The 13654-nt window shown below is 47.9% G+C and overlaps 1 protein-coding gene across 1 annotated transcript in view; it reads right to left on the bottom strand.

The window, feature by feature from the left end:
* Positions 1-596: 596 nt before the first annotated feature.
* Positions 597-13654, bottom strand: part of Tbc1d5 (TBC1 domain family member 5) — a 533074-nt gene continuing 520016 nt past the window's right edge. The window contains exons 22-24 of the mRNA XM_052191804.1: positions 13544-13623; positions 12104-12247; positions 597-3781 (exon numbers count right to left, since the gene is read on the bottom strand). Of these exons, the coding sequence (XP_052047764.1) occupies positions 3497-3781; positions 12104-12247; positions 13544-13623 (509 nt within the window). The 3' untranslated portion in view covers positions 597-3496. The remainder of the gene's footprint in view (positions 3782-12103; positions 12248-13543; positions 13624-13654) is intronic.

Here is a 13654-nt window from a genome sequence, read left to right as displayed (position 1 = left end):
GCTGGGACACGCTGTGCCCACTGGCTGGCTAGCTGGGTACATGTTAACTGACTGCTCAGTTACTGGCTCCTTGGCGTCATCTAAACTGCAGGTGCCCTTCTCCACTCTCTGTCCTTGTGCACCATTTAGGGTGTAAAGTGCACTCTCTGATCACCTCCCCTATCCTGATCCTGGGGCAGTGTGCTGCAGGGGACTGGCGTGGGAGGGGAGGGAAGGGCAAGCTGTCCTGGAACAGTGTCTAAGCAGGGCTACCTCAGGGTAGGGCCCCACATCAAGAGGCCTCTGCAGTCCACACTGTGGGGGGTAAGGGTGGGCTTCTTCCTTCAGTGACTCCTACAGAACCATGATCACTCCTGAATTGGAGGATCACTCCCCTTAGTATCCGTCTTAACCTCTGGTAACCCTCGCTGGGATGGCAAGTGGGGAGCAGCACTGGCGTCCTGGCGATTAGGAAGCAGTCCAGGAGCCTATGAAGACTGCCCATGTTGCAAAGGAAGGAAATGTCGGTGAGGTCGAGGCATGGCCAACACCAGCCCTGCTGCCTAGGAGCTTCCATGCTTGCCTGACCCCAGAGATAGGTGACTGGAAGAAGTGGCTGTTGTCCCAGTTCTCAGTAGTCCTTTATTAGTACACATCAAGTGGGCTCACTCTGCCAAAGGAGTCATTTCCTACATCAGTATGAGTTCCGGCAGGAAGACGCATGAGGACATTGTTGGCACTGCTGGGACATCAACTAGATGAGCTGAGCCTCATGAGCCAAAGGCTAACTGCTACACCAGCCTGGCTCTAGGGACGACACCTCTTTTCAACAAGACAGAAGCTTTTGAGCCTAATGTGGAGGAGGCCATGTGATCTGTGAAGAGCCTGCCTCCACAGCTCTCCACGCACGCACGCACGCACGCACGCACGCACGCACGCACGCACGCACGCACGCACGCGGCCTCTCCCCCAGCTCTCACTTCCCAGCAGATCCTGCTCTGGGTAAATGTGTCCCCGGGGAAGAGAGATGGCACTGGCTGAGGCAGGCCACAGGCGCCCCCCACTTCGTCCTTTGGTAGCCACTGGGAGAGCTTTTAGCAAGCAAAGAGCAACCTGCACTGAACAGCAGGCTACAGCTGGAGCTGTGGCATTTACTCAGCTTTTCTGACATTAAAGGCATGGCTGGCAGGCTGGTCCAGCACAGCTGACCCCTGTGCAGAGGAGATTCTGCATCACAAGTGGGCTCCAGGGAAGCGGCTGTTCCAGAGTTGCACTCGTCAGCAGTGTGGTCGCTTCAAGTTGCAGTTAGTGCAGAGCAGAAGGTCATCTTGCCAAACTAAGCCAGGAAGGCCCTGAGAACCGAAGCGAGGCACACCCATGAGACAAGGCAAGGCTGTGACCCTCCGTAGCACACTTCCAATCTCATCACAGATTAATGGGTGGGGCACGGAAAACAAAAATGTGTATAAAAAAGCAGACGACAGTGGGGCTTAATCTAAGCTTGGCTGATATCAAACTCTATTAGCTGCTATAATCAAAATGTGAGAGATTGAAACTGATGATTACCATGTGGTTAAAGAAAAAGGTTCTATATATCCAGGACTTTAAAATGTACAATTAGACAGAAGTACCTGATAAAATACTAGGGAAGTAATGCATTCCACACCAGCAATGGAGGGAACAAAGGGAAGCAATGCTCATCAAGGAAGAATGGAAGAAGAAAGGAAGATGGAAAGAGAGCTCTTTCCATCCTTGGTTCTTCCAAGGAGAGAGTGCCCTGACCAGGGGCCACAGAAACCTCTCAGTGTGAACCTGGGGGTTCTCATGTGGCACCCACACAAGCACAGCAGGGGGTGCATCATGGGCCTGGGCGGGGCAGGTAGGTTGAGGGACTATGAAATGCCCGTTCAAATGGCAAGGAGTCAGCGTATCACCTTGGCCTGGTGGGTAGCCAGTGATAGTCATCTGTTGCTCTTATTCTCAATACAAAGGAGATGCTGGGGACAGGCTCCGTTGCAACAGACCTGGAGGGATCAGTCACTACTTCCTACCCTAGATCAAAGGTGAGACACCTTAAGTCAAGCCTTCGGGTGGATGACTGCTGACAGCCTTCCCTCAGGGGACGCATGCCTATTATACAGTGGCCCTGGTTCTCACATAGCATCTTTATGGGACATGTATAGAAACAGGCTCCTCAGAATGCTGAGAGGACTGGTCGGAGGCAGGGGGCAGTATTCATGAGCCCATCACTGAGCCTCACCACCACGTGAGTGAGCCATCAGCCCTGCTACCCAGGACAGCTAAGGAGAAGCCCGCAGAGCAGCTGACTGGAGCATGCCCATTTTCTCAGGAGGGAGCTTCATGGATTAGCATTCCTGTCTGTAGAGAATGACAATGCTATCAATGAGTGGGGCACTGCCCAGAGGCCCAGCTGCTCTCTGAGGAGGAGAGAGGGCAGAGGTAGCATCTACCAGTTGTTCCATCTATCCACAGTCTCCACTGTCCCTAGCTTTGTGTCCAACTCGGCCAATAGACAAGGAGGTGTCTCACATACACCCAACCCAGGCAGGGGCCCTGAGGCAGTCAGCTCCATCCTTGCAAGTGTCTGGATGCAGAGTTGACAGCTGAGCTCCAAGAATGGGGAGGGGCTGAGTAGGAGCCCTGCATCCTTGTTGCCCCTGGAATGTTCTACAGGGAGCCTGCTCCCACAGGGACTCCAGGTCTAGTTCCCAGGGGCTCTGACTCTGGGTGGTGTGAACGTGGTTGTCCTCTGCGCTCCTCACTTAACAGGCCACTATAGCTCTGAAACCAGAGAGCTCCGGACACATTTCTCCAATTCAAGGATATTAGTCCTACGACTCTTAGAACCACCTCAGTGCACACTGGCATAGAGCCACCGCACTGCTGGCTGTGGGGACTCTGGAAGGAGAAATAAAGTTGTTCAAGGAGGAACAGTGGTGGCTGAAGTTTATGTAGCCCAGGGACCAGATGTATTCGTGTTAAACAAGAATCTGATTCCTAATCTGAGACCCTGCTCCTACAGTTCACTTGGACTCCAGCCCTGGGAGCCACTTGCTCTGATCCCTCTGTGTGGCAAGTGTGTGGTTGGGCTTCCAAGGCAGGAGTGAGGGAGGCTGCCTGCCAGATTTCACACAGTACCAACAAGTTCCCTGTGGCTGAAGCTTTGATAAGAGGAAGTCTAGAAACCAACTTTTCTTTCTGAGAGTAAATTGGCAGAGCTGCTGGGGAGGAGGGATGGAAGACATGTGGTTCTGTTGCAGTGTGGTGTGTCTGACAGTGGGTATGGAGCTGGGGACCTGACCTGGCCCTAATGGGAACAAGGGCCACAGGGTCAGGTAAGGGCCTGGAAAACTTATCTGCATCTTGGTAAACATAGTACATTGAAAGAAGCACAGTTGCCTCTTTGTAAAGAGGTCCAGTGGGTTGAACCAATGTCAAATGCATGCTGGGAAAGAAACACTGGTTCAGCAGGGTCTCTGCTAATGGGTTCCTGTGTTCAGATGTCCAAGGGGCTCACAATGGTGAAGCCAGAGTCCTTGCTGCTATCATCATCTGGGCTGGAGCTGGAAGAGGCTGAGGCTGGGCCCATCAGTGGGTCTGAGAACACCAGTGGGGAGCAGGCTGGGACTCGACTTTTTCCAGATGTGCTTTTGAGGGTGAGAAGAGGCTGGGACTGGCCTGAGAAGGGCCCCCTGGCACGGTGGCCCTCCTCTTCTTTGGAAACCAGAATGAAGTCGTCTGAGGTCGCTCCACCCGTGCACCCTGGCATCTCTGATGAGGCCTGTGAAGTAAAACCAGAGAAGGACTGTGACGGCAGGAGTAACTGACAGCGCTGAGCAGAGGCATGGAGGCCAGGTGGCCATCTTACCCTGCACCCGGTTTGGAGATGCCTGGTTGGTTCTGCTGCTCCAAGGCCTGGAGCCTAGCTATGAGGTGGTCGTGCTGGGCCAGCACGGCCTTGAGAGCACCTCTGAAACCAAATCCTTACTTCCCAGGAGACAAAAAACAAGTTCCTGTTTGAGAAGCTGCAAGAAAAGGCAGCATTCATGCTGTAGGAGGGCCAGGCCCAGGAGCCACTCCTGGTGCCAGCCTCACAAGCACCCCGGTAAGCTTAAATCTCACATCTGTGAGACAGGGTGAGGAAGGACCTCATCTCCTGCTCTGTGGTCACAGTGTTATGTATGGACAGACCCACACTGGAGTGACTGTGCTGTCTCACAGCTGGCTAATTTCGGGTGCACATGTGTGGGTCTCTTGAAGCAATGGTGGTAACTGGTAGGGACCAGGAATTAATAGTAGAAATAAAGAGTCAAGAAAACTAAATAGGAAAATCAAGAGAAGTGTAGTTCAGTGGAAAAACACACAACACTAATTTAGTCCACAATTATTTTTTCCTTTACAAAATTTTCAGTGGATTTTTACATTCTAGCTGACAGGCACTAATTATCTATGGACAGACATAAAGGTTTTGTGTTAGCTGGTATGGTGGCTCATACTTTTAATCCTAGCACTTGAAAAGTAGCATGGCCTATATAGTGAGACCCTTTCTGAAAAAAATTAAACCAAGTTAGTTAGCAAAAGCTATAATCTTGCCAAGCCCATCCAATCCCGCTGGTGTGGACACCTTCCCTCAGCATGGTGCTGAATGCTGACAGGGTCTGCACCTGCTTCTCTGCCCTGCTGTGCTCGCCCACTGCTCTAACAGAGAGAGAAAGCCCCTTGGCTGGAAGTACCCCCTGGGTCTTCCAGCTAGGCTCAGGGCCTGGGAGAGACTTAGCAGCACTTTCAAGGGAATCTAGCCGTCCCCTCTCCAAAGTTCCTATCTTTGGTGACACTGGGGCTGAGGCAGGCAGAAAGAGCTTCCTTAAGCTCATAGCAGTTCCTGAAGCTCCCAACTTAAGTTTTGAAGCTACTGGTGCTGGGAACATGCTACTTACTACAGACACAGAAGGAAACACTCATTCTGGCATAACAAAGCTTATTGAAAAAGTAACTCACTTAGGGGTGCTTGGAAGAGACATTTTCTGAGTTGAGGGCAAGAAATCCAGCACTGTCCCCATTTGAGGTGTCCCTGGTTAGAGCTATGTGCCTGCTCTCACATGTTCACAGCGAGCAGTTAGAGATGACTGGGGTCAGCCTGGGCTAGGTATGACCTCTCTGGTCCTTTGCTCGCACGGCTGCCATAACCTGCAGTAAGCTGTGCAGTAAGAAGTTCCTGTTTTGTTTTGTTTTTAAAACTTTCAGACAGGGTCTTGCCAGAACTGGTCTCTAACTCACGATCTTTCTGCTTCAGCCTTTTTAGCCCTCAGATTACAGCTGTGCCCCACGGTGCCAGGCAGCTGTCCTCCAGTTTTAAACATGCAATGTGTGAGGTGGTGTGATCTCAAGGATGTGTGCATGGGTCCAGATCTGCTCGACATGGCAGGCCTCCTTGTCACGGACACAAAACTACTCACAATAACAGCCTCTTGCTGCTACTGGTCAGAGATGCCTCTTCGGCGACACCCTGGCATTAGTGTGCCGTGTCCTGGGTCTGCTCCTTGGCTTTGTATTCACTAAAGGGCCAGTTCCTTGTGTTTGGGTACAAGTTCTGCCTGGGTAGGCTGGCCTTCCCAGCAATTTCCCAGTGTTTGCCTTTTCTAAGCTCTCTCCTGTGCTGTTTAGGGAAGAACCTGAAGCACTGGCACTTCTGACCGCTCAGTGCTGCCATCTGGACAAGCTTATGGGCACTTCTGTTGGATTGGCAGGTGAGTGGACTGATGGGTAGCTGGCTAGGAGTCCTAGTGCAGTGCAGAAGGGCCTGCATGACCATGGGGCTGCTTGTCCTGGCCCAGCAGGCTGGTCAGCTGGGCATGTCCAACTGCAGCAAGCGTCAGCACAGCATACTTTACAGAGCTACATCACAGTCAAGGGGAGGGTGGTCTGGTACTCCAGGGAAACTCTCTCCTTTTGAGAGTCCAGCTCCGCACCTGCCCCTTGCCTAACCTTACAGTTTCAGATGGCAGTGCTGAACAGCCAGCAGGCCGGGGGCCAGGAGTGCCAGTGCTTCTCAGGGTCTGAAATCTGTAGACATGGACCAAACCAGAAAAGTTAAACCTAGGTAAATAACCGTAGAGTCTGCATTCCCAATAACACCCCAACACATACCTCATAGATAACTAGTATAGACAACAAGGCATACATACCAAAGCAGAGCCTGCTAACAAGGATTCTGTCACTGGCCAATGACTAGAAAATTCGCTATGGTCACTACAAGGTTTCATAGTGATATATCAGAATGAGGTATTCTAACTATGTTGAAAGCCAAGAAAGGAGACCCACTGAGGTGCTTGAAAGCCTTCCCAAAGATGATCGCACTGCTTAGCCTCCTCTAAGCTGAGGAAAGAGGTGACTCTCTCTCCTCCTCAGGCTCCCGCATGCTCCCTTGCTCAGAGGCCTTTCCCAGGTCCTCTGTGCCCAGATCAACCACAGGCTCTCTTCTTCCTGACAGCACTACTAGACACGGGGCCAACTATAAACCAGCAATTGGAGTCCTCCTCCTCCAACATGTTCCTTATGCAGATAGATTCTGTTTGTGTACACATGCCTTTCATCACCCGTAACCTTTACAGATAAAAGACAACCAAAGCCAGAAGACTGGTCCAGTTTTACCCTTATTTATAACAAGACATTTTTAGGATTCAGACCTTTGCGGGCAGATAGTCAAACTCTTCTTTCAATACTCCTGATGAGAGAAGGAAGATTTGGCCATGCCAAGAGAGCCATGACTGAAGCCCCTCTTAATCAAGATCCTATTACAGTTGAAATGCAAGTCATGACGGATCATTAGAGATGGTCCTTAAGGAATCATAGGAGAAAATCCACAGTTAACTAGACAAAATGAGGAGAACTCAGCAGAGGCCAGATGAAAACCTTTTCATTCATGTAGAGGGTTGAGATGTCCCCAGAGACATAACCAGTGGTAATGGTCGCAGTAGCCACAGGCCTGGGAACTTACTTTACATTTTAGAGCAGTTCTTGACACTTGATAAAACTCCCCAATTGGCTGTGGGTCAAGAACCTTCCTCAACTAGATATTCCTTTTTAAGGTTCCAACAGCGTAGATGTGGCCATAGCAGATGAGGATGCAGGCTGCCTCCTTGGCAGTTACCCTCCAGGCATCCCAGTACAAAGAAAGGAGCCATCCTAGGATTTGCTGGCTTATCTGCACAGCTGGGGGCAATGAGGGGAACACTGAGAGGAGAAGGCACTGATTGTCCCTGAGATGGAGGCTAGAGAGTACACCTGACTCCTGTAAGGTTCTTATTCTTTTATTTTTGTTTTTAATTTTAGTTTTTAATTTTTTTCAAGACAGGGTTTCTCTGTGTAGCTCTGGCTGTCATGGAACTCACTCTGTAGAGTAGGCTGGCCTTGAACTCAGAAATCTGCTTGTCTCTGCCTCTTAAGTGCTGGGATTAAAGGCATGTGCAACTATTGCCCAGCTGTTAGCTTCTTCTTGTCAGCAGAAGATGACAACAAAGTCATAGGCTCCACTTAATGCAAACCAGATTTACATAAGGAGCCTGGCCTGGTCTTGGAGGACAATGGATTTCTATTTCACAGTGAGGCATACATTTTGTGCTGACTACTAACGAGGTTCTTTGTCTAGAAGAGACTCAACACAGAGGATAGCAGGACAAGAGACATGCCGTCTCTCCCAGGTCTGACTTATGAAGTGGGTTCAAATGTTTCCATCACTCATTCCCACATGGTTACACGCTAACAGAACAATTCCTCTCCAGCTCCTCAGGACAAATATGCAGGTCCCTGGGGCCCATGGCGCTGAGCCCATGGTGCTGTTTCACGAAGGGCCAGCACTCTCCCACTCTTCCTGATGCTGTACTAAGTCAAACCTGAGGCATAAGACCACGTAGGACCAGCTCTCAGCACCAAAGTGACTTCTAGATTATCTTACATCAAAGTAAGAGCTGGCCTCAAGCACACTGGACTCCAGGCTATGCTTGACCAACTTCTCAAGCAGGGTTTAGAAACACCTCGAGGATCTCCAGCAGTTAAGAAACCAGGTGGGGAGAATAGGTGTGCCTGGGGCTTGTCCACATGAAGCTGTGTGGGGCATCTGTCTTCTTGTTCCCAATCTTCTAAAAGTGTTTCCTTCCAATGCTTCCAAAAGGATTAAAAATTTCCACTGCCATTTTTTTTTTTTAGGAAAACCTGGGCAAAGACTTGAGGAGAATTAAAACTTTGCCACAATATGTAGACAATAATAACCTAATTGCAAGCTTGCCTATGGGGATTCAGATAGAACGTCTAAGAGGCTTTGCATTTCTTGGCTGAAAATGGCTACAAGGTCTCTAAGGGAAAAACACTAGTGCCCAAGACAAAGGACTGACCTGGGCTTTATAGTATTTCATGGACAAAGCCTTAACCAACATGAGAGGCTGGCAATGTGCCAGTTAGTCCTTCTAATAACCTAGAAGCATCTGTGAGAATTCCCAGGCATGGCTGGTTCCCATTCTGTTTGGATTCCCAAATCGTAATCACAAACCCTCACATACAGTTAAGTTATGGAAAAGAGACTCATTTCTTCGAATGGGGCAGGCAGTCCGGACAAGCATTTATGAAGCTCAAGGAGCATGATGAATGCTATTGCTTTAGGTCTACCAGACCTAAGAATGTGATTTGATTTGGATAGACAGGGAAGACAAGGTTACAGCTGGAGTGTTAATGCAGATGCTCTGTCCTCTACTAGGAGTGATGGTCAGTTTCTGTAAAGAATTACATACTGTGTCCCAAGGGTGGGCATCATGCTTAATCAAAGGTAAAACACAAAAGAACAGCAACAAAGACTTGACTATGGGAGCCACTTACAATGAGCAGCCAACAACAGCTCTCTATACTTTGGAGACCTGGAGCAGAGCACTATTGGCTGACAAATGGCCGGATGGTATAGTACCAGGCCCAGGAGCTAGATGTCCTCCATGTAACTCTAAAGCCTTGACAGAGATCATCCCAGTTATAATGCATGCAGGATCTTAGGGAATACCAGTGCACAACTGCATTGGTGTCCTCATGCGGGGAGGCCTGTTCAGAGCCTGCTGCTGAATGCTCAAGAAGCACTGTGGTGGGCAGGATCAGTTTTGTTGTTGAGAGTTCTCTCTAGGCTGGCTTTATATCGGTCTCTTCCCATAGGCCCACTGAGGCAATAGTGCCTGCCCCTTGAGAATTTCAGCTCCAAGTGCTCAAGAAATAGACTGAGTTGGGCACGGGAATAAGGAAAGGGAAACTTCCTATATTGATTGTAGCCTAGTCTTCTTCATGATCCATGCAACAGTCTGGAAACAGGCCTCTATGTCAACAATAAGAAATTAAACATGGAAAGGGGACTGTCAGATTGCTCTAGGCAGTAAACGTCCTAGTCTTAAGAAAGTAGCTACACAGGGCATCTGAGGAGAGACTGAGATAAAAGGAAACCGCACAGCTGCTGCTGCAGACAAACCTGTGGCCTTGGCCTTGTCTATAAAGAGTTTGCAGAGTTTGCAGCTGCCTTTGATTCTTGCCCTGTTCTAGAATAGATTTTTACCCTTTACTCACAGGAAGTAAAAACAGACAGCCTTCCAAATATGTACTGCTTTACAGGGGTGGGTGACAGACAGTCAAGGAAAAAGCCTAGAAACAGTGGTATGGCTAATTTTTAGTGACTCAAATAATTAAACTCATGGAACATGGTAAGGACCCCAGGCTTAGAGAGCAAAGGTAAAGTTACCTTTAAAGGTAAAGAGAGCAAATAAAACCACCTTCCAAAAAAGTCACACTTGAGATCCATTGGTGAAGGGGGTGTGGGGGTGCAGGCCAGAGCATACTGTCAGGAGAGGTCTGGCAAGTCAGTCACACAGTCGAGCTGGACTGAAGAACCTACAGATGGCTAGAGGCCTTCCTCTGCAGAAGAGGCCACAGGAAGACTTCTAGAGGACATTGACTAAGGACTTCCTTAGTTTATCCAAAGTGATAAGCACTTGCTTTTATTTCCAAGCTAGGAGTTGAGGTTTCCCAGACGCAGCATGGAGACCTTAGATACCTGGCAAGACTAGAAGGGTCAATTGCAAGTTCAGGGTCACTTTAGGCCAAGCTATGCCTGCACCACTCCCATTTCTTACAAGAATCTAAAATTCAGCCCCTTTGAGAGGATACATGGAAGGTCTTTTCCATGGACCCTGGTTTGAGAGCCTAGCACTGAAATTCAGAATTCAACTAAAAAAAAAAAAAAAAAAAAAAAACTTGTCTGGGATCATGTGCACTCTAACAGGACACGTACTTGTGGGGGGATTTGAAGAAGCTCTGAGGGCAAACACTCACATAAGCAGGTGGGAGAGGAGACACCCATGTGCTCCTAATTCCTTCCTGGGAGAAGCATTCCGTAGCATCTTTGCAGTAGTTATTGGTTCTGCACTTACCAAGAGGCCAACACACTTGCTCTACATGTTCTTACCACAGTGGGAGGTGGCCCCAGCCCTGGAGCAATGTAAACAAATAGCTAGTGTTCATGCTGTTTCTATACAGTCAACTGATAACTCATATCAACTTTAAAAGTTCCAATTAAAAGTCGTTGGTGAGTGTTTGTGCAACAATGTTTACATACAGCTGTGCAGGGAAGGGAAAGCTGGAGAAACTTATCAAATTAAAATGCTAATGTTGCATTTATGTGGGTGAAGATGCACTCACACAGCTCTACAAGTTGGCTAGAATTCTGCATCTGAAGGATAGCCCTTCAAACTAGAAAACAAAACATTTCAACACTGAGATTTTGCTAAGGTTCATTTTTTAAGGATGAACATTGAAAGTTGACTTTTTAAGAAATGTTACTGGAACACTAGTCCTGATAGTAGAAACAAACCTGTGATCCCAGTACTTGGAAGGCTGAGTCATGTTTGTGGCAAGCCTAGGCTATCTAGAGGTTCTTGACTCAAGAAACCAAACAAAACAATTACAACTTTAAAGTACAGGTGCGGGGAGACATTGTGATGGCTCAGTGGGCAAAAGTGCCTACCATCAAGTCTGACAGGCTGAGCGTGACCGCTTGGTACAATATAGTAGGAGAAACTCCTGGGAATTTTCCTTTAATATTCACAATAAATAAATAAATAAATAAATAAATAAATAAATAAATAAATTAATTAATTAATTAAAGAAATAAGTTAAACATAAGCTAGGCATGAATAAGTGTTTTTTGTTGGCCAGTGATGCACAGTAAGAAGTGTGGAGAAACTACAGCTGTACTGGCAGGGGTACAGGGATCCTGCCTCGCCACCCTTTTCTTCTTTTGGTGGTCCTGAAGAACAGCTAGGTCTAAGCAAACACAGAAGCCATAAGAACCCTCTAGTCAGAACACCCTATAGAATGTCTCCCGGGTGCTGATACCTGGAGAGTTTGGCAACTCAGGCTCTTAACTGGAGACAACATTACAGTTTTAAAGAGTTAACAAAACAGCACAGAACAAAAACCAGGCCAAACAAAGCAAAGCAGAAAGAAAACCTCACATGTGACTGAGACAATGATATGTGGTGGTAGGTTCTAGAGGATGCACTCTGCCTTTCACAGAGGACATTTGCTGACCCTGTCTTATCAGTAATGTAATGAGAGTTCTTTCCCATGAAGGTAAGAGAGAAATTAGGCAAGAAGGGAACTAACCAAGGGAAACCCACCCCAGGCAGCATTAGGATGATTACAGAGTCCTTCCAGTGTTAGTGGACTGGAGCTCTGTAAGCAACTGACCCACTGCTCTATTAGACAGTTGACTCTGCATCTCGGAGTGCGAGCGGAGGCTCAGACTGATGCTGGCACACACAGGCTCATGCAGTGTGCACTCTGTAACTCTCAGACCCAAGTCTCACTGTCACCACTGTGAATGTTCTCACCTCTAGCTCAGAAGTACTCAGCCTGTACAGCAGTACACAGTGCTTAGGGCTCAGGTGTGTTAACTCATAGCTGAACTTCTCACATGATAGCCTGAAGTACTTTGACAGGACTGTCCTTTCCAGAACTTTGAGGAACTTGTGCTAACTTCATGAAAGCCCATTCTCCTCAGGACTCATAAAAACTCGTGTACCTGCTTGGAGGCCCTAGGAACTTGGCTGCCCTGGTCCTGGCCACTGGAGCAGTAGTGGTCATCAGCGATGGTGATCTGCTCATTCTCCTCTGCCTCCAGCTGGCTCTGGTTGAAGCGCAGGGAACCTTTCAGAATGTCTTTGATCTGTTTTCAAAGGAGACGAAGATAACGAAAAGGTAAGTGTGTAGCTAAATGCTAAATAACATCACATATATTAGAAGCAGATTTGCCGTTGACCTGCTTCCCTACAGCAATTCCCTTCATTTATAGCTCCAGTGACCTTCAGTCGCTGATGATCTAGAAAGAATAGGTCCCAGGTTTCAGCTGTGTGCCACTGTGATGACGTCTTTTGCCATCTCCAGGAAGACAACTTGCAGTGAACTAGGATGGGAATCAACTCTCCATGCACACTGCCCATGTCTCTGCTGTCCTGCTTAGCAGATCAACCATACTGCATCACAGTACTTCTATACAGGAGCTAAGCACAGCATCTCAGTACCCACCACCCTCTCCTCACTGTCATCAGGGAGGACTGTATCACTTTGTATCATTAGAAGAAGAGAAAGTATATGTGGTTAAACCACTACAAGTGGTTTTGAGAGAGAACATGCACAAACCTTATATTATGTTGCTCTAGACTTTCTAGTCTCAATTGCTGCTGTTAATCCTTCACTGTGTCTAGTTTCTAAGGTCCTTCCTTTAGGTCAGCAGGAAAAATAATGTATGCAGGGCATAGTAAAATTTGTGATTTTAAGCATCCATGAAAAGGTCTTGGATGAAGTGAGCACTTCTGTAGTATAAATGCTAACATCTTATTCTAGGAAATGAACCATTGGCAGAATCCAACTGTTTTAAAGTTATGGGCTTAAAATGGCTGATTAAAATTTGACCCTGTTAGTGTTAATGTCATGTTCTCCCAAGCTCAGAAACAGGTGGCTGCACCACTGTGTTGATATATTACTCAGGAGGGAGCACCATGTGCTCTGACATAGCCAGGAGACAGTTCCACGCTAGCTGGCCTGTTCCGATCAGTACAGGTTCCTTTTCGTTGATACTGCATCTGCTTAGAGCTGCCAGGGTCAGGTAAATTGAGCTGTTGAAGGCCTACTGAAAGAGGTGGCCATGACCCCAGCTTCCTCCAATATCTATGTCTTTGTAGAGACAACCAAGCCTATTGAGGAGCTAAGGTGCAGACAGTATGTCTGGAAAGAGGAAGCAGGGGTGGGTGATGGGGGCAATGGAACACCTGCCAGAGCCACAGGCACTTCAGACAGAATCACCAGGAGTTAGGAGCAAGAGGAGATGGAGCTTTGAAAGGAACTCTCTCTGTGGTGATATCAGGCTTGAATGTGTCCTACATACTGTGGAATCACCTTCCCCAGAGCTGGCAGTGGGCGCTAGCCTGTGGCACACACAATAGTGTTGGAATAGTGCACATACCTGTTTTAATCCTGCCAAGGATACCAGAATTTGATCTTCTTTTTCCAAATTCTCTTGTAATACCACATCTTGAATATTTACTGAAAACAGAAAATGGCATTTTATAGCAAA

This window comes from Apodemus sylvaticus, chromosome 9 (assembly GCF_947179515.1).
Source record: "Apodemus sylvaticus chromosome 9, mApoSyl1.1, whole genome shotgun sequence".
NCBI lineage: Eukaryota > Metazoa > Chordata > Mammalia > Rodentia > Muridae > Apodemus > Apodemus sylvaticus.
This window is presented reverse-complemented; position numbering and strand designations above follow the sequence as displayed.